The 22,330-nt window shown below is 38.8% G+C and overlaps 1 protein-coding gene and 1 pseudogene across 1 annotated transcript; both read left to right on the forward strand.

The window, feature by feature from the left end:
• The first annotated feature begins 1,697 nt into the window (after positions 1-1,697).
• Positions 1,698-5,071, forward strand: LOC102720713 (protein SRG1-like). Its single transcript, XM_040525220.1, has 5 exons — positions 1,698-1,984; positions 3,186-3,515; positions 3,611-3,870; positions 3,956-4,283; positions 4,688-5,071. The coding sequence occupies exons 1-5, from the start codon at positions 1,709-1,711 to the stop codon at positions 4,937-4,939; spliced, it is 1,446 nt and encodes a 481-aa protein (XP_040381154.1). The 5' UTR covers positions 1,698-1,708; the 3' UTR covers positions 4,940-5,071.
• Positions 5,072-5,934: 863 nt separating this feature from the next.
• LOC102716139 lies at positions 5,935-13,237 on the forward strand (annotated as a pseudogene).
• Positions 13,238-22,330: the final 9,093 nt, after the last annotated feature.

Below are 22,330 nucleotides of genomic sequence, written 5' to 3' on the forward strand. Positions count from 1 at the left end.
ATTTAAACTGCCTGTTAGCAATGATTTTGCTACGTGTCTATTATATACCAATTTATGTTTATTACATATTAAGCATGATGTTTAGTTTACAATTCATGTTCACTATATTATTTTCTATGATTGTCATGAATGCTGTCTTATTATTTTAAATTAAAATATGCTGAATAGTGACTACATTTCTAATATTTTTTAATCGCTGAATGTTAGCTAACCCAAATACTACCATAATTTGGGTTCCCACCGTTTCAACTCACTTTTTGAAGAAAAGGTGAAAACGCGTTTTTGCAAACGTAAACAAATCACAAAATTAACTGAAATTAAGTTGTAAAATTTAAATTTTGGCTTATAAACACCCGTAAATACGAAAATATGGGAGCCCTAGGGAGATGATCAGGCCGCGTGCGCTGCAATAATACGACGGACGTACGCGCCGCCGGCCGTACGTCGCCGTCGATCCGCCGTGTCCATCTGTCGCTGGCCGGACCGCGTAAGATCGAGGTCCGTCCATGTGTCCACCGCCCGGCCGGCCGGCGGGCGGTCGCCATTGCTGCGATGGATGACATCGATGGATCGCAGGGCTGCGTAGCCATCTCCTCTCTCCTTATCTGCATCGCTGGGATGGATATCTTTGAAGACGACGGATGCGTACAACGACGCCGCAACATTATTGGCATGAAACTGTCGCTGCTTGTCCCTTTGCAGCCAGAGACGACGATGTTGTGTGTCATCATGGAGCAATCAATCAATGGCGATATGGATCTAGCTTCCTCGGGATCGATCGATGGAGAATTCTAACTTGTGTAGAGACGAATTCTTCTGGGCTCACCGGAGCCGGGAATGATAAAGTAGAGTCAATCCATTTTTTTTAGCGTGTTTCTATGCTATGGTACTCACGAAATAAGGTTACTTTTAGTCATTCCAGTTTATCTCAAAATAAGTTTATTTTATGTAATTATTTATTGGAGTTTGTGAAACCATGGAATAAATACATTACAAATATATAAAGTAGGAGATAATTCTAGTGAGATTTGATAAAGCAGAGGGTATTTTTCGTTAATTTTTGTATTAATAGGTACGGGATGAGTGAAAAATAGAATTATTTTGAGACGGATGGACTAGTATATTATTGGATAACTTGTTTTATTCCATCGATAAAGCGTGGGTTCTACACTATTTAACTGATGAACCTTAATTACTGTAACATATTAAAATTTTTAGGGTAAAAATTCAAAAATATTTTTAAGTTGTCGCTTTTGTTTTCGTCGGATTGGAGCCTCTTAAAACCCTCCTCTTTCTTCTTTTGTTTTTCCGATCCCCACCATCAACCCCGAAGTCTCCACTAATCTCAATTCTTTCACGATTATCCATTGTCGGATCCTTCCCACGAAATTCTATAAATATTTCTAATCAAATTATACCAATGTCCAGAAATGCCAATATCTTTTATTTGAATTTTTTCCATTCAAATCCTATCCTAAGTTTCCACACTGAATCTCTACTCAAAAGTCAAAACCCTCGTGTTAGAATTCCAAAAATCTACATATCCATCTTTTATCCGAATACCTCAAATATCCCATACCTATCTTAGGAATATATTTGTTATAAAATTATGAAAATAAAAAAATAAATCCTCGAAAAGGTCCATCTTATCATGGGCCGTGCATTGACTAGACGGCCCATTTAAGCCCATCCGCAAGTCTAGCTGCAAATGGGCTACCACTCCACCGGCGCTAGCGGCGGCGGCGGCGTCGGCGTCGGAGGTGGAGAAGAACTTCGACGGTGGCCGACAGGCCGAGCGAAGGCAATGAAGCTGCGGAGGTTTGTGCTCGCGGCGCGGGGGATACGTCGGAGGCACGGACGGTGCCGGCGAATGAGATGGAGCCCGGAGGAGCCGCGCGGCGTGCGACTGCGGAGGCAGCGGCGCCGGCGAGCAATCGATTCCATCTCGCAGCCGCCGGCGGGGATGAGCAGAGACAGGAAGAAGGTGAATTGAGGGTTATTTTATTTTATTTTATTTTTACTTGCAAGCCTTTGGAGGAAAGTTTTATTGGGATTACTACGCAAAATTCTTTCTTGGTAAGTGCGGTATTAGGGTTCCATGCATTTAATAGATTTTGATGTGGTGTATGCCATTTTCAAATTGGAAAGAAGCATGATTTTCATCGAGTTTGTTGTAAAGTATGCCGCCTTGGCATTTTCAAATGAGAAGGAAACAAGATTGCCATAGACTTTTTATGCTAAGTAAGCCGCTCTCAAATAAAAAGGAAACATGACTTTCTTCGTGCGCACGTATGACATATCCTAAATTGTTAAACGGTGTATTTTTAGCGAAAATTTTCTATAAAAAAGTTAATTTAAAAAATCATATCAATCAATTTTTAAAATTTTTGTAGCTAATAATTAATTAATGATATGTTATCTCTACTACATTTTTTGTGCCTACCCTAACCAAGAACACGGTCTTAATATGTATCTCAAGATGTTAAGTTATTATGCACAGGTTATATATCTCTGGAATATATATATATATATATATATATATATATATATACATACACATGAAACAGAGTAAAATTCTTAGAACATAGGAACACAGATTCATCACCATAACTGTTCCAGTTTAAAGTACTACATATATATATCTGTGTATCATTATAATTTTTTGTAAGAAAAAAGGAAATAATTCATCACTCTTGACCCCAGTCCTTATCTGATCAGCTTGAAGACGATGATCTTTTCGGAGTGCGGAAAAGATTTGCACTAGCTGGTACCGGGGCCATGTGGGCTGCTAAGAGCAGTTACAATTATAGACTATAAGTCAAAACCTATTAATTTATAGCTAGCTTTAGCACGGATTTTAAGACATGTGTGTATGATATGTGAAATTATGTATTAATGTTTTGTAGGTAACTATTATATGAATTGGCTGTATATATGAATTAGATGAATTAGATCTGACAGTGATATGAAGATCAACTACCAACTCTTTTTTAAGAGAACACAGTGCAACACAGACGCTCATAACATATTCACCCACACTCTCCGTTAAGACCGTACGCACTTAACCCCTACCCCTACCTATGAGCATCGATCAAAGACCAACTTGTGCACACGAAAATCTTTCATCTTGACAAAAACTTGACCAATTGCATTCTGTCACCATCCATGGCCATAAAACTGAGCAGAAACAGCTACCACGAAGCCGGCAGTCCAGGAATCACCTGAGCAAGAGAAACAGCGAGCATCCAGAGCTTCAGACAACCATGGCCGACGGCCACCAATGGAAGATTGTCAAGATACCACCGATTGTGCAGGAGCTCGCCGGCGAGGTGCATGAGCCGCCGAGCCAGTACGTGGTCCGCGAGCAAGACCGCCCCTCCGTCGCCGCCGTCTCCGGCATGCCTGAGCCTGTCCCCATCGTCGACCTCAGCCGCCTGTCCGCCTCCGACGACGAGGACCGCGCCGGCGAGCTCGCCAGGCTGCGCTCCGCCGTGGAGGACTGGGGCCTCTTCCTGGTAAAAAACACTTTGATCTCTCATGCTACAAGCTGCAGGATGATTGATTACTGAAACTTGATTGATCTCTGAATAATCGTGTAAATTTTCTCCAGGCTGTTGGACATGGCATTGATCCGAGCTTTCTTGGCGAGGTGATCAATGTGACGAGAGGATTCTACGAGCTCCCGCTGGAGGAGAAGCAGAAGTACTCCAACCTGGTGAACGGCAAGGAGTTCAGGATCGAAGGCTACGGCGACGACATGGTCGTGTCAGAGGAACAGATCTTGGACTGGTGCGACAGGTTCTACCTCATCGTCGAGCCCGAGTCCCGGATAGCCCACAGCCTCTGGCCAACGCAGCCTCCTTCGTTCAGGCACCTGTCGAATTTGGTTCAAGTCTCTGTCAGTGCAGACGTACGTGCAGTGTTGTCTGAACTTTTCGTGTTTCTTTTTGGTCAGAGATGTTGTGCGCGAGCACACTGTCAGGTGCAGGGAGATCGCCGGCCTGGTGCTCGCCAAGATGGCCGGCCTGCTGGGGTTGCAGGAGGGGTACTTCGCCGGCATGCTGGACGAGAACGCCATGACCTACGCGAGGTTCAATTACTACCCTCGCTGCCCGAGGCCGGAGCAGGTGCTGGGCCTGAAGCCGCACTCGGATGCGTCGGTGATCACCGTCGCCTCCATGGACGACAGCGTCAGTGGGCTTCAGGTGCTCAGGCAGGGCGTCTGGTACGACGTGCCCATCGTCCCCAACGCGCTCCTTATCAACGTCGGGGATGGAATTGAGGTACTCCCTCCGTTTTTTTTTTACGTTTTAGATCTACGTTTAACTCATATCTAAAAAATTTATAAGATGAATGATCAAACTTATGTTAAAAAATCAACGGCGTTAAGTTAAAAAAAAACAGAGGGCGTATATAATTTGTCTGTTGGTTGTTGCATCATCAATGTCAGTGAAACAACCGTGTTAGTTTTTCTTTTTTCAAAAATCTTTGGAATGAACCGTAGATGCAGTAACAATGGTTCATTTCACCGTCTCGTGAACAGCAAATCTAAGGGCCTGAGATCGTGAGATCTCGATGAGGACTTGAACAACAACAAAACACAAAGTTGTAGAACCCTGAGATTATGTCCGACATTGCGATAAATTGCAAATTGGCCTGACTGACAAAGCTGTTCATGGGAGTGCAGATAATGAGCAACGGGGCGTTCAAGAGCCCGGTGCACAGGGTGGTGACGAACGCCGAGAGGGACCGGGTGTCGCTGGCGATGTTCTACACGCTGGACCCGGAGAAGGAGCTGGAGCCGGCGCCGGAGCTGGTCGACGACGAGCGGCGGCCAAGGCGGTACGCCAAGACGAAGACCAAGGACTATGTCACCGGTCTCTTCGAGACGTTTGCGAGAGGGACGCGAGTCATCGACACTGTCAGGATATCTGAATGAGACCTTTTCGTCGTATGGAAATAATCATCGTGGGTCCGTGTGGTTTCAGCTTTGCTTCAATAAAAATTATTATACTTGTTTCATATTATAAGATATTTTGGTATTATTTAATTTATATGTAGGCTAATGAATCTAGACATATATAGAAAGCATATATATTGGTATATTGATGAATTTAGATAAATTCAGAAATTTTTATAATACGAAACGGAGGGAACAGTGTGTTTTAAACAAGCTTCTGGGTCGAGATTTACACTCCTTTGAATGATCTGCTCTGTTGTTGTTTTTTGGGACGGAAACCTGTGACCTTCCTTATTAGAAGCGTGGGTTTGGCTTTAAAAACCGGTGTAAAATTGCCAAGATGATGTTCCTAAATTCCGTAGCTATGTTTGTTTTCCTGATGGATATATTCGGTGATGACATTGTTTGGGATTTATATTTGTAGTTGTGATAGTCCTCTGTATTTTGAACACCCCACTGATAATATCACCACATGAATGAGGTTTGGATCGTGTATAAACTCATTTTTTGTGGTGTAAGAAGATATTTGCTGCACCATCCCCAAGCTGGTCACCGGAACCAACAAAACTGACCCTAGCTTCTTCTGTACTATCTGTTCTCTTACAAAGTAAAAAAAAATCGATTTCTATATGTTTGTATGGGCATGAAAAATCCATCATTGGTCACCATGATGATTGGGGGTAGAGGTGGGAATGGACCAAGACTCGTGGGTTCTTTCACGACCTTATTTAATTTATAAAAAAAATTTGGCTTAAAACTATATATAATTATATTTTTAATCTGTTTTGAACTCGGCTCTTAAATTTTATAGGTAAAATAGTTAGTTTTATTACCCCTAGTTGGGGTTGGCCTCTCCTTGGTGCCATCCAAGTAGCTGGCCATTTGTATACCGTGAGAAACCATAAGCACTTGAGCCTTCCACGGAGGGTAGTTCCCAATGCCAGTTCTCCATCATAGGTTGGCTAACAACCAAGATGATGACGGTGCTTGAGGAAGAAGATGACATTTGGATGGAGGAGCCAGATCTGGTACCATGTATATTAGGTAAAACAAGGTCTGCCAATCTCGTCCAGCCTTGGTTATGTGTTATATACCGTACAAACCACGTATATAGGTGGCCAAATGAAATTCTATGTAGTACTGCACACTAATATATGGGCTTTACAAGTAATGCAGTACTGCATAGATCTGAATTTCATATAGATGCAAGATGTATCACGTATAACCTGCAAACAAACTCTTAGCTATTTGTTACAATGGTCCCATTCGCAACTGACTAAGGACGGTAATTTTTATCTCTTTTTTCATGCGCACATTTCCTAAACTACTAAACGTTATATCTTTTACAAAAAGAAATTTATATGAAAGTTGTTTTAAAAAATCAGAACCAATTTTTAAGTTTGTAAAAGTTAATACTCAATTAATCATGTGCTAATGATTTTTTTGTTTTACATACGCCGATTAGACTCGGTTGCATGGTAAGGTCCAAAAAACTTCCGTAGAGTTGTAGAGATGTAAAAAAATTAAATTTTGGGCACATCAATGCTATAATAAGCCTGACATAATTCTACGCAGATAATGAGCAACGGGTTGCTGAAGAGCCCGGTGCACAGGGCGGTGACGAACTTCGGGAAGGAGCGGGTGTCGGTGGTGATGTTCTACGCGCTGGGCCCGGAGAAGGAGCTGCAGCCGGCGCCGGAGCTGGTCGACGGCGAGCGGCGGCCGAGGCTGTACGCCAAGACCGCCGGAGGCTCACGGGTCATCGACGCTGTCAAGATACCTCAATTTCACGTACTCACAGATTAATTAATATTGTGTGTCGTTCATGGCATTATATTATGATCAGTGTGTTCTGCTATCTATGTCCCATAATAATTTTATTTTTCGTTTCTTCATATCCAACGTTTGACCATTTATCTTATTTAAAAAATTTATTAAATTTTTTTTAAAAAATTAGTCTAGCATAAAATACTATTTATATTTTATCATCTAGTAACAATAAAAATATTAATTGCAAAAAATTTAAATAAGACAAAGAGTCAAAATATTACGAAGTTATTATAGGACGGATGTAGCACAGAATAAATCTGGTGTGTTTAAACGTGTGTTTTTTTAGTAAACATTTCAACCTGTTTGTGGTTGGAAGATGGAAACCAGGTTTTGGCTCAAAAACGGTGTAAAATCTAGGCCAGAATATTTTACCTGTAGTACTAAAAAGGGGCCTCTTAAATGGTCCGTATTGCAGAATAAAATCTCTCCTGTTGGGCCGAATAGTTTGTGGACTCATGGGGATTGACTACGAATTTTTTATATTAAAAAATAACAAAGAATATATTCTTTTGTGGACTCATGATGTGGTAAAGGTCGTTGATGGTCGTTAATGGTTGTTAGATGGACGGCTAACTGTGCTTACCACATTCACATAAAACACCCATTAGTAGAGCTTTAATGTAGTCAGCTACAAAATAAGCAGCCATTATCAACTGTGCTATGAGCAACTACCGACGTTTGTCATGTCAGATATATCGTCTACTACATTTATTTCATATTATAAGACTTTCTAGTCTTGTTTAAATTTATTAATCGATGAATATCTACTACTACTATGAAAGAGAGTAGTGATGGTGGTAGTGGGTGGTGGTGAATCTGCCATCCATCTCACCACCAACTCCCTCCTATTTTTTTAAAAAAGTTGAGACTTATATGTTAAACCATTTTTATTAACTATATTTTAATAAAAATACTAATAATATTTTTTAATAAAATCCAATTGTAATGTATGGGTAATATGCTAGTATATATAATTTATATATATGTCTAGATTTACTAGTATCTATATATATCTAGATAAGGCTAGAAAGTCTTATACTGTGAAAGGGAGGGAATGTAGTGAGGTGGTAGGGTATAATTTTACAGCATTTTTTTCAAAAATATATTTTTATTAATTTTTTAATAAAATATATAAATAAGAAAAGTTCGAATGACTTCAAGGCAGAAAACGATAGCGGAGACTTGCGGCTTTAACGAAGAACGGTGGGCAGCAGTGCCCCTAAGGCCCTAACGATAAGCAACCCAACGTTGTGCTTGTGCTGCATGATGAGCAAAATGAGATCAGAATCCGGTACAGTACTGCTAACTAACGCATACGCATGAGCGCAAACGTATAGCGTGAGGTGTGAGCCACCTCTGCATATGCATGGGTTGGGTTGGCTTTGCTTTGCTTGATCGATCGGTGTTGCAACGGGAGGAGGGCGCGTGGACGTGTTGGAGGCCTCCAAGCTCGCAGTGGCTGGGGCAGCGGCCAACGCTGGTCTGCGACGGCTAACCGCAGTTGCGGCGCCGGCGTAATACCGTACTTGATGCAGGCTGGGTTCTTTTCGAAGGAATACGAAAGGCGATAGATTATCGGATTTTTATAGGTATATATGTTTTATATTTTAAAATATAGTTGTCTTGTACAATAAAATATAGTTATTTTTATAGTTTAAAATATGATGGATTATCAAATTTTTATAGTTACTTTTGATACGAAATATAGTTATTTTTATGTTTTAAAATATAGCTGTCCTAACCTTCGTGTTTATCTGAGTTCTGTAATAAATTCTAGTTGTACGACTTGCCCAGTACGAATCATCGGAGATTGTTCTATTTCAAACATTGTGTTATGTTCATATACACTGAATTAGTAAAGAGAAATTTGCAAACGTGCCATTATAATTTTGTAATCGTGAAATGTTTTTTTTTACTTTGATGATAGAATGTCCAATAACAATTTACCATTGCCCACGAAATATCATTTCTCACAATATGATCCAAATATGTAGTTCAATAGAAAAAAACATATCCGAACAAAGGACACACACATCTGCATTTGCATAAGTTGTATGTAGCTCACATAAGAAGCATCTGACACATGTAGTAGGCAGAAACACCAAGGGGATTCTTAGCTATAGTTCTATACATATGTCAAATTGCATTAGGAATTCACGTCAAGTCAAGAAAATACACTAGTAGGTTCATTTGTTTATATTTTTCATAAAACTTGAATACACAAGTTGCACCGATAGTGAGCTTGATGGCTTCTACGAAGAGTGTCCTCCTTTTGTAGACACTCCTAGCTTCATGCTGTAAATTGTAGTTGATCCACAATTAATTATTGACGCCGAAGTCGTTAATTGGTTCATCAAGATACTTGTGAAGGTACATTCGGCTAGATATAGCAGAGAAGGATTGGTAGTGCTTTGTTAGTAAATAATATTTCAATAAGTAAATATTAAGTATGTGTGTTCTTACCATTTTACGATTTGTGTTTGTACAATTGACCGTGTGAACATATAATCAGATCAAAGTCCGTTTGAGGTCAACGACGCATGCTAGTTTTGTTTGCAATTCACTAGTGAGAATAACCTCACTTTCATACCAGCAGTGCATACAGAATCCTCCTGCGTACCGCATGCCATTTGGACCTAAAAAAATAATTCATACAACACTATTTTCATACACCATTTTTTACACAATTTTCATTAAGACGTACACTTAGGGATTATTAAAAAGCACTAACCATGTACTATAGTCTAACTGACAAGTCTAAGAGGGCCAAGCTAGGGTATTCCCATCCATCATGTTCTCTATCATCGTCTGCTTACTTTTGGGCAAGATACTTGTTTGATTTGTGCCTTTTCCACGGTAACGAAATGGAGAAATAGAACGCGACGAGAGGAGTGAACTTGGGGTGAATGGAGTGTTAAAGTTGTAGGTAGTGCTTTTGGCGTCTATATCAGTGCTTGACGTGAAGGCTTGCTGGTTTACGACAACATCATTGGTCGATTCACCAGTTGATGGCCACCGTCGAAGGCCTCAACCCGGGCTACTATGCTACTATTAGTAAAGCTCACAAACTTTTACTAGTTTGGTGAATCTTATTGTTGTTCAAGTTGATTTAATTTTTACTTTGGTTTGGTGGATCTAGTTAGCCTTCTACTCTTGTATGGCTTGGTGTTTTGGTGTATCTGGTTTAAACCTTATAAATAAATTAGTGTTTGTTCTATGATTAATGAAGTGGCTCTGCTTTTTGGCTTGTTTACAAGTCTGCAGAACCAAACTTGTTATGTAGATTTACATGGGATAAATCTTGCTACTCCTTATATACATTCAGAACAGAAGAATCTTGTTCATCTAAGAATAATTCTTCTTATTTTAACACCGTATAGAAGTCTTGTTGATATGTTTGGCATACTGGTAGAGATACGATACACAGTAGAATACATGTGCGAATCTCTTATATATCAATTAGTTTTTGAATACATACTCATGATGCCAAAAATCAAGCAAGTGCATTTATTTAGTTTTTATATGGCAATGCTTATATGAATATGTTTTTAAAATTCATATTTTGCCATGTTTTAAAAGAATATTACATTATCATATTATTTAATACCAACTCTGAATTCCTCTGTATCCATCTGCTCAATGTTGTGAGATATGTCCTGTTGCAATATTCAGTGACATCTAGGACTATTGTAAGTTATTTTAGCATAACCGTAAATTCAGACAATACCATAACCAACCAAGTCTACAGCTGTGGGAAGTCCAGATGAAATTGTCTTCCTACACAAGTTGATATACTCTCGCCAAACTACTGTTAAATTTCATCTTTTCATTAGATTTTCAGTTAGATTTATTTTTCCTATTCTATTAAATTCCCTATAGTGATTATTAATTTTTAGATTGTCATGTTCATTCTGTTCTATTATTTGATTGATTTCAGTGAAGTTTGTTGAAAGGGTCTTATTCTAAAAATATATAAAATTTATTCTTATATGAGACATTTTAGCATAGGACAATAAGTTGTTCATGAGGATAAAAATCAACTAGTAATTATAGCACAACTTGGTGAGTATTATTTATGAAAAGAAGTGATACGGTTGAAATATTAAAGAAAATTGATTACTTATTGTTTAAAATGAATCACACATGGAATAACTCAGTCTCAAAAAAAAGTTTGAAAGAAATGTTAGGTTATATCTCGTCATTAGATTGCTATTACTCACTTTTAATGAATCTTGGCTAGCATACTTCGATTATTTGGCTTATGTGACTTTAAAACACACTTTCATATATATTAGTTCACTTGATCTCATGTTAAGACATTATTTACTAAAGTTGTATGTAAAAATTACTCAATAATGTCTTGGATAATGATATTTTTGTTCTTATCAATTATTTTAAAACTTATGGTAATATTCAACTTTTATATCATCATGGAGTAAATATTTCAAATGGTGATTCTTTTTTAAGGGGAAAGTGATGACAGTTTTAATGAAAAACATGTTATAACTAAACTGACTTTTGGATAATAAAAAATAATAAACTACTTTCACAAATGTTCTTTAGAATGTTAAATATCTTGATATCAATGCTACCGAAGCATATGCGATGGTTGGTCTATTATCCAAATGACATAAGATTAATTTTTAGAAAAGTAGATGTGTGGACCGATAGTAAATATATTTGATATCTTTAATGGTGAGTACACAATAACACTAGATGATCTAACTCTTTTAATTGCTAAGGTTATTAAGAAAGAAAATTAACATTTTTATCCTGTTTTGGATGTTAAGTGAGAATCTTTTAATTGCTAAGGTTAAGGTTATTAAGAAAGAAAATAATTTGTGAACAAAACTTTTATATATGCATTCTAAACAATTTAATAGTTTAGGTTGAAAAATAAACTTCGGTGAAAAAAACCCAAAATCAATTGTAAGTTCAAGGTTGAAAATTTAAATTTTGACTTGTAGGCGTAAACATAAACATAAGCGAAAGATGGGCTGCGATACTTGCACTGTGATTTCCTATTTATGTGTAACACTTTTTGTATTTGAACTATCTATGTTGTGGTATTTGAAAATTTTGAACGTGTTAATTCAATCCATTATCGATGTTATTTCTGTATTCTGTATTCTATCATATTTGAACTAAATTTGTACCCATTTATGTGATTGTGATATTTAATTTTTTTTATGTCACATCAACTTGCGATGTTAGAGTTTTTAGACAGGACTACCCACTAAAAATTTTCTGTCTACGTCACTAGTTTTATATGTCAGTTACTCAAAGTTAGAGGGCAGTAAGTCAGAGGATCCCTTCTACGAGAAGGAGGCGATGCACCGGCCAGGGAGGCGGTGGTAGCGGAGTTGGTGGCGGTGGCAGGTGAAAGAAGAGAGTGAGGTAGGATTAAGAGAGTGCTGCACGAAACTTGAAGTAATTGGATAGCTGAAAAATGGTGCGATGGGGGGGGAGAGGAATCACCCATATAATGTTTAGGTAGTCCAAAAATTTAAGCCGATCAAAAATGACGATTAATTCACTTATACTTGCTTTTACTTGAAAGTTGTGTGTTTTAGCTTGGTTGCACCTTAATCTTTTTGACATGAATGTTCTGTGTGGCCAGGTTTCTGACCATGGGGTTGAGACCTCTCTGATCGATGCTGTGATTAACGCAGCAAGGGAGTTTTTTCACCAGCCAGTTAGAGAGAAGAAAAAAACTCAGCAATCTGATGGATGGGAACCATTTTCAGATACAAGGGTGTGGAAATGACCCGGTGCCAACCAAAGATCAGGTCCTCGACTGGTCTGATCGGTTGCATCTCATGGTCGAGCCAGAGGGTGATAGAGATCTGGCCTTTTGGCCAACACATCCCAATTCCCAAATCTTTCAGGTAATAACATTTCAATGATGTATACTCTCTGTTGCCTGTTTGCAAAGCAGAACTCGTCTGCTTGTGTGCCTTTCCCAAGCGAATTTCAGATTTCAGAATCAACTTTCTGAAAAATGTCTTGAGTGAGCTGAATTTCAGACTTGTTTCAGCCAAAAATGAAGAAAAAAGAAAGACTTGGTTTCACTGAACTACCTGAGCCATATTTGCAGAGATGTTCTGCATGAATACACTCTGAAGATCAAGACGATCAAAAACAATATCCTCGTCGCATTGGACAAGCTCTTGGAGCTTGACGAAGATTGCCTCATCAACCAGTTCAGCCACAAGGCTGTCACTACTGCAAGATTCAACCGCTACTCTCCCTGCCCAAGACCTGATGTTGTGTTAGGCCTCAAGCCTCACTCCGACCTCTTTGTTCTCACTTGTTCTTCTCATGGACAAAGATGTCAGTGGCCTGCAAATTCTTAGAGATGGCACATGGTACAGTGTTCCGACTGCGCAGGATTGCTCTCTCCTGGTTAACATTGGTGTCACACTGGAGGTAATCACACACACATGAACACCTAATCAAAATTCTCACTCTGCATTTTCTACAACCGGCACGGTACAGGAGAAATGGAGAATCAAGAGCAAGGACTTGCTGGTTGAGCACTAGGAACATTTCTCTCGAGGAGCAAGAGTTGTGGATTCAATGAAGATTTGACAAAGGCTGCTTCAGAGTTTATAGTGTTTTATCCAGAATAATAAACATTTAGTACAATTTGGCATGAAAAGACAGACATTATGCTAGGGGAGAGGAAAGTATGATTATGTGAAAATTGTTGAACACTAATACTCTAGCGCAAAATATAGCAACTTCCGGCATGCAAGATTCATCTCAAAATACAACAACTTATACACTTACATTATGCTTTCATCCAATCACAAATTTACACCACTAAAATTTTGCACGTGCCTTTCCTTGACCAAACACATTTTTCCTCCATTTAATTTCATCAATTTCCTTAGCACCCATATATAGCTCTAAAACTTCTTATATTTTTTGAGAGAGGAAGTCTGTTTTAAAATATAAGCATTTTAGCATTGTTCAAATATTATTCGTGGTATGAATTAATTGTCATTCACTTTTTTTTCTCATCTTACTCCCACCTTCATTCTGCCATATTCACTGACGGATACCAAAATCTTTTCTTGGTCTTAATCTCTGCTAAAGATCCTAGAGTGTTTTGTGCTTTGGAACACTGCGAAAATATGAATAATTCACTGAAACACTAGCAGGTAATGCCCAAAAATAGAGGGCTACTTTGGTTCGCACTCGCAGCATTTGGTTTTCGGCTTATCAGCGCCAAAAATAAACTTTTGTGTATGCACCCTTACTGATTTAAAATTCAATGTTGAAATATAAACTAGGATGAAGAGGCCTAAAATAAACTTACAAATTACATTTTAAAATTGAAATTATGTAAACGGCTTATAAGATGAAAGGCAAACAATATATTGATTTGAACAAAATTTGGCCTCAAATAACCCTTTGAAACAAATAAAAACATATGAATTTTACTGAATTTGTATCCCATGAAAAACAATCCTGTTGAACCGTTTGAAACAAAGGGTTTTCGTATGGAATGGAGTATCCAGAGAAATTTTGATGAAAAAATAAACATGAGGTGAGACATTAAATTCATATGCCTCTCAAACGATAGTTTTAAAGTTCTTGCGTGTTCTGAGATCACGCATGAACACAATATAAATATGACAATCTATATATTTTTACGATTTTTCTATTTCTGTATTTTTAACAAGCCTGTGTGCCCAAAACTGACCCAAAGCAAGCGAGGCCCGCCTAAGCAACCATATCCTCCTTAATTAATCCCCTCGTGCGGCCAAAAAAACAGAAGCTGTGTAAATTTTAAATTTTAGTATCTATAGATATTTTTTTAAAAGTGGTAAAAATTACGCAACCGCAGCACCGCGCGACAAGGCAGGTTTTTTTGGTTTGTTTTTTACTTTTACCGAGCTGAACAGTAACGTCTCGGTGAACATGGAGACAACTACTCTATACTATACACGTGCGTTACTGATACTGGGCGTGTGAACGCGGCCCTCCGGCAGAATATACCCCTGCGTGAAGTAATAAATGGTAATAATAATACAACGTCCGTGAGGAACAAATGGGTACTGGTATTAACAGTGAAACGTCGCAGTCTGGCAGGCAAGGCAGAGCCGCCTTTGCAGCAAGTGCCGCAACGGAAAGAAACAACACGGCCAAAAGAAGAAAGAAAAAAAGAGGCAAACTGCTTGGGTACATGCATACCAGGGCAGACGAAATCAGCGGCTTGTCCGCCGTGGTTGCTGCGATTACTTAAAATTAGTGAAAAAAAACATGATAATCATGTTCCGTCAGACGATGGCTTCAGAGCTCTCCACGCAGTAAGATAAATCCTACGCTATTATTAGTGATGAATGATAATAAACACCTGGTCCATATGCAAATATGCAATGCAATTATGTGGCTAGCACCAAGTATATATAGAGATATAAACTACTCAGTGGGTTAAAAAATATATTATTTAGCATAAGTCATTTAGCTAAACTTCTAAAATTTCAATCATCCATAATTTCTTAAATGTTTAGTTTAAATACAAGACTTAAAACTCGGATCAAATTTTACGTACCTCCAACTAAACACGGTTAATTGCCAGCATTGCAAAACAGCACGTCGGTGATGACAGTACCTCTGCTCTGCGCATTTTATATGTCAAATATGGGGATAGGTTGGGACAAATTGGAGCAAAGCTTGAACATGCAGGGAGGCAACTTACTGGATCTAGTCATGTATACCTTAGAATATCCTTACTCCTACCATAGTGGATCTAGCTGTAGTGCAGGAGAGGGATCTGAATTCTGAGCAGATCGTGTGAGTGATCCGTGTGAGGGAACACATCATGCTGCACAGATGACACCTCCACCGGAATGGGTTTTGCTCCAGATTTGTTTATGCTGTTATCCGGATGGCAAATGTCACTAATCCGGGGAGTCATCTTCCTTTTTATATAAAAAAAAGTTAAACGACGTATTTACAAATGATAAATAATTTATAGATAAAATATTATATACATGTTCTTAATAATTTAAAAACAAAGGGTAAAAAATAAAGTACGATAAAGAACCCAAAATCAACTAAATTTTAACTTATAAGTATAACTATAAGTGAAATGAGGAGGTTGCCAAATTTTAAAAAGCTGTTTCTAGCTACTAATAAGAGGTCACTAATCACTACCCACGTATAGTATCGGGACGTCCATGTAATTAAAGAGTCTGTTCATAAATCTATCATACGGTCAGTCAGTCACTCGTGCTGCTGCTGACTACTACTACTCTGCAAGCCTGAAAACTACCGAATTTCTGAACAAACGGAGTTCGTTTTTGCGTCTGCGTCTCGGCTAATCTTGTTCTGATTTTCTTTTGCCTCTCATGATCTCATGTTCATGGCGGCCTCATGGGTAACGCGTCCAAACAAAGAATGCACCCATCAGCCATGACCCGTCTTCCTATCAAGCCATGGCCTCATGGATCCATGCATGGCCATGGACAGCGGCAGAAAGACACAGACGTCTACGCCGCTTGCGTTGGTCTCACGCCGGCGAGACGGCTTACCTCTGCAACTTGGGCGCCTCTCCTCTCGATGTCATCAGTTTGGCGCTTACGACCGTGACGTGCGAGCTGTGTGACCCCGTTACTCTGTATCCGTCTCAAAATATAGCCAACTCCCACGAAAATAGAGCCCAAACTGTTACAATTGGTTCTTTATTCGGATTCGTCATGCGTTCCTAGCTCGTTATACTCAGGATGATTATTACTCCCTCTGTCCCAAGATTTTCATTTTTTTGTTGGTAATGTTTGACCACTTGTCTTATTTAAAAAATTTAAAAATATTATTTATTTTGTTTATTATTTTGTTTACTATTAAAAGTAGTTTAAATATTACTTATAATTTTTTATATTTGCACTAAATTTTTGAATAATATGAAATGTTAAAAATTATAAGTGAATAGTTAAAATCCCATATAATATGGGACGGAGAGAGTAACATTTTTATGAGAAAAAGTCAAACGACGTATTTATAAACAAAAAATAATTTCCAAATAAAAATTATATATATATATATTCATAGCAATCTAAAAGTCAATATTAGAAAATAAATTTCAGTAAAATAACTCCCAAAACTCAACTTCAAATTTAAAGTTAAAATTCAAATTTTTATTTATAAGACCAAAAAGAAAAAGAAAAAAAATTAAGGGATTGTTTAGATGGGGCTAAACTTTTTAGCCACATATCACCTCGGATGTTTGGACACTAATTTAAAGTATTAAACATAGACTAATAAAAAACTAATTTCATAAATGAGAGCTAATCACAAGACGATTTTTTTAACCTAATTAATCCATAATTAGTAAATGTTTACTGTAGCATCACATAGGCTAATCATGGATTAATTAGGCTTAGTACATTCGTCTCACGAATTAGTCCAAGATTATAGGTGAATTTAGTTCTTATAAACAAACACCCCTAAGACGATAGATAGCTATAGAGTTCCTTATGTTTCTTGTCGGTCAGGGTGAAAGCTGAGGCCATGCAGTGACATGGTGTGGAGCTTCGACCGTCCAGCTAGGAGATTCCTCTCCAGCTAGGAGGGAGTCGTGCCCCCTGCAAGCTTCTCGCCTCCTCTCTAAGATCCAGTTGCTTCGCAGGCTTTTTGTGTCTTTTTGTCAGAAAGTTGAAGAGAGAAGGCCAGGACGCTCGGCGAGCTCCGCCGCCGCCAGGACGCGCCCGAGCTCTTCCGCCGCCGGGGGGACGTGCCCCGAGCTCCTCCGCCGCCGGGACGCGCCCGAGCACCGCCCCTGGGACGCGCCCCGAGCTCCTCCGCCCCCAGGACGCACCCGAGCTCCTCCGCCGCCGGGACGCTCCCGAGCGCCGCCACCGGGACGCGCCCCGAGCTTCCCCGCCACCAGGAAGCGCGCCGAGCTCCGCCGACGCCGCGTGTGGTCCGCCGTCGCCGCGCCTTGCCGCCCGTTGTGCGCCCAGATCCATCCCCTCCGGTCGTCGAGCTCCGCCGCGTCGTCCCGGACACGGCCACCGCCGCCCCGACGCGGCCACGCCGACCTCCGCCGCCCCGACGCGGCCACGCCGACCTCCGCCGCCCCGACGGGCCACCGCCGACCTCCGTCACCCCGCCGGCCGTGTCATGAGAGAAGAGAGGGAGAGAGCAAAGAGAGGTGAGAGAGAGAAAGTGAACAATGGAGAGAGAGGAAAGAGGTAAAGTAAGAATAAAATAATTTTCGTGGGACCCACGTTAAGCAATATACGAGATGAGTGGCTTCGTCCTAAGTGACAAATGCTTTTTTGCTAGAGCAACTCATTCGTATAGCCCGCATAGTGCATGGGAGCGTGCCGGCCGGGCGTCATGGCGTGGATGCAGCTGCACAGCTGCAGTGCGTGTTTCGGCCCTTGTCTGCAGCTTGAAAACGCAGAGATTCTACGCGAATTTGATAGGCCGGTCTTTGAATTGTTGGTGAACCTACCAAACAGTAGCTACTATACTAGTACTCCTACATTATTTAATATTTATTACTACTAAATACTAATTTGTGCCATGTTGGTATATTCACTTACTGCACTGGTAGGCTAGTGGTGGTGTATGCCCTGCTGCTTGCAAGTGAGTTGTTGGCGAGTCAGCTGCTGCTCGATCAGCTAACTCAACGCCTACCACTTGTCTGATCATACGCGAGAGTACACGACTCCAGGAAATGTAATTTCCCTCTTTTAATATGTCTAGAATTTATTTTTTGTGATATAAGTATTGTTCACTGATTCTTATGATTTAATCATTTTAATGATTTTAGAGCCAACCAAATACTTAAATAGGAAATCTAATCAATTCAAAAATTAAATACTAAAGTGGCTAGTAGAAAATCTTTTGATATCTCCTCGCTCTGTACAAAATACACCAGAAATGTTTATATTTTGGAGTAAATATAGTAGTAATAAATGCTTATATTTGAAACAGATCTAGGCCGCGTTTGGCGTAAAAGGAAATAAGGTTAAGTTATCCAGTACGGAAAACGCAGTGATAAATTAGTATATGATTAATTAATTATTAGCTATAAAAAATATATAATAGATTAATATGATTTTTAAAGTAATTTTTCTATAGAAATTTTAAAAAATACACCGTTTAATAATTTAGTAAGCATATAAGTGAAACACGAGAATACAAGGGACAGTAAGAGGCAGGCGAACACGGCCCTAGTAGCAATAGTTCAGTGTTTTCACCGTACGCGCACACCACAAATCCACAATGGCCAGACTGACGCGCGCTAGCTAGCGTTAAGGAGACTGATGATGCAGGGTTCATCCTATAGGGGGAGAGGACATAAGGGTAATCCAGTGGTAAGCCTGGCTATAAAAGAAATACAAATTTACTTTTGGCTATACAAAATATAAATTTACTAAAACCTTTTTATTCAATTCATTTCAAAATATAGTCATTTCTAATATTTGAATCTCGTAAAAAATATAATCATTTTTTACACTTTTCGCAATACTAGTTATCTTATCGAATATTTTTTATTCAAAATTCTTTTTATTTCATCTCCGCCTATCATTTCACTCGTATGAATTCATTACTTTTAAGTCAACGTAGTTTTTATTTTTAACTTTAATCTCTTCTAAACAACCTGCCTAAAAAATAGATGTAATAATATGTGGCGAAACAACCTGCCTAAAAAAATAAATGTAATAATATGTGGCGAGGTTGTTGGGTTATTCAGCGGTAAGCCACAGTAATCGGGGTTAGAACTTAGACTTTGTCGACCCCGACGCCAATCATACTGGCATCAGACGCCTCCAGCATCCCAAGGTGAAGTGTCGGTCGGTCGGTCTCTCGATCTCCCTTCCCTCTTGCAGTCGGTGATCTGTTCTTATTTTTCTCTTCCAGTTTCCATCACGACTTTGCTGTTGGGATTTTCTTTCGGTTCCCACATGTTGTGGCTTCGTGATTGCCAGGCTGGACATGAATCAAACGAAAATTAGTACTATCTCTGATTTTTTTTTAATTTAGTATCATTGATTTTGTATCTATATTTTGATCATTTATCTTTTCCAAAAGCTTTATATAATATGCAAGCTATTAGTTACTCTTAAAGTTAGTTCAATAATAAATCAAATTATAAATAATAATAACTATTATTATTTTAATAAAATAAATGGTCAAATATAGAACTAAAAGTTAACGGTGTTAAATAAGAAAAATAAGCCAGTATCGTTATTATAGCGATCACGCACGCAACACAGCAGCAATTCGTGCAAAATTTTCATTTGTAACGGTAGTTCAGATATTTTTGTAAGACAGGAGCTGCGAGCTGGGATGATGGAAACGCTGGACTGAATTTGGTGCCAACACGAGATCCGAATCGACCCCTTGCAGATTCAAGACATTTGCACAATAGTAGATGTTTGGTTGTTGGGGCGTGATTAGTACGCACGTACTTTTTAGCCTTTTAACTTGGAAACTAAGGCTCCCTGAAAAGGAAAAGCACTAGCTAATTAATGAGTACTCATCTGGGAGGTCCATTGCTGTGTTTTTGTTTTCCAAAAGATGAAAGGTTGTTTGATTTTTATAACAGTTATTTAATAGATAAATGATGGAATTAATCATTGTGAATTTTAAATTCTATTTTAGAAAAGGTAAAGTGGTAAACTTGTACAGGAACTGTTTAAAAAATATAATTCAGTAGTGTAGAAAGCATGCATGTAAGAATTAATAAGGAAAAAAAACACATACACAAGCTAATGCCAATCTTCATGACATAAATATCTTGGCATCACGGCCTTGTAAAAGTATAACAGGACACCATAGTTATGGTTCTCCTTTTTGTATTTCATTGAAAATCAAAAGTAAAGAAACTGAGTGTTGTTGGGGGACTATCTAATTAGAATCGGTTGATATTTTGTATGGAAGAATAAGCAATCAGTAGAAGATGACTAATTAACCAACACTTCTCAAACAATGATGCAAATTCAGATCCAAAAACAGGACACAGCAAGCATGGTTGTGCAATTTTTTTATGCAACAACCACTGAATCATAATTATAAATCACAAACAGTAGTGAGGTGGTATGATAGGAGATCCACATCAAAGCAATTAGGGAGCAGATCAGTGCACCGAAAAGCCCCAGCTAATAAAAGAAAGCAATCCTTAAACTAACCAGCGTGGCACACTCCGTGACGTGTACTCCCTAACCTCCAAAAAAATTTGCTGCTGTCAGGGACAGCTACATGGCTTCAGAGGAAGGAACAAAAACGAGAATTTTAATACAGGTGAAGTACTTTGTACTGCTGCCAAGATGTTGTGTCAGGTTTGGTTCTACACTTTTTTACCCATCAAGATTACCCTTGTCTCATCATGTTATTTCAGATGATTTGTGTTATGTTTAACGATTTTCTTTACATTTTGCTGTAGATTATAGTTCAATTACAGTTCAGTAATCATAATGGTACATGTGGTGTCAGTGAGACTGGGGCGGTCATTGATTCACTTTTTGAGGGAAAAAGGCAACTTACATATTTGCAAATAAAAAAAATTAAATATATTTTCTTAGCGATCTAAAAACAAAACCTGCAAAATAAACTTAGATGAAAAAAACTAAAATCAACTCTAAATTTAAAGTTAAAATTTTAAATATTAGTTTAGAGCATAAACGAAAGCGAGAAGACGAGTGAGCTAACGGTGGATGGAAAAAATGGAAGGAATGGTGCCGTTTAGTGTGGGGGCTGGATCGTTAGTTGGACCGAACGCCATGGACCCAAATTGTAGTTGAGACGAATCGGATTTGTCTGCGTCCACGCGTTAGCTATGACCCAGCTATGCGCGATTCCCTTTCGAATCAGTTCAAGTGGCCCTGAACTTCACTGCTGAGAAACGATAACTGTTTAAAATTCAGAGATTTTGAAGAAGAAGTTCGCATGAATTTGGTGGGAAATGGAAACGGCGATTCCAATCCTCGCAAATTTTTGATTTGGTCATTTGTTTGGACAAAAAAAAGTGTTTGTTTTTGCAGGTTATTAAGCCGTGTTATTTTCGGCTGTTAATTTGGCTAATGGCTCAGGAAACTTCTATATAGAAAGTTTTCACACAAAATGTATTGTTTTTGCGGTTTGAAACATGTGCTAACATAAATTAAGAAGTAGTTAAGCCCGATAAGCTGTTTAGAACGGGGCCTAAGTACACTACATTCGCTCATGAATAGTTGTCCCCTAACACTACTTTTTGTCTTTTGAACTTTGGCCAATCGAATTTTCCCCAAACAAAATATATGAATACTTAATAATGCCGTATCATATCAAAGCACGCTGCATCGTTAGTGTTAAAAGCATTGTTCATTGTCACCTAACCATCCAATTCTAAAAATATTAACACTGGCCAGTTTCTGTGAATGAGAGAGGAGGGCAAGTGATTCAGTTCATTATTTGCCACTGCAGACTTTTGAAATTTGCCACACAGTTCACATTCTTATTGAATTTGCTACTGGGCAAGAATAGGTGTGAGTTGGTCCGTAGGTAATCCATAACCGGCTTTCTCGGACTAAATGA

The sequence above is a fragment of the Oryza brachyantha genome, chromosome 6 (assembly GCF_000231095.2).
Source record: "Oryza brachyantha chromosome 6, ObraRS2, whole genome shotgun sequence".
NCBI classification, from domain to species: Eukaryota; Viridiplantae; Streptophyta; class Magnoliopsida; order Poales; family Poaceae; genus Oryza; species Oryza brachyantha.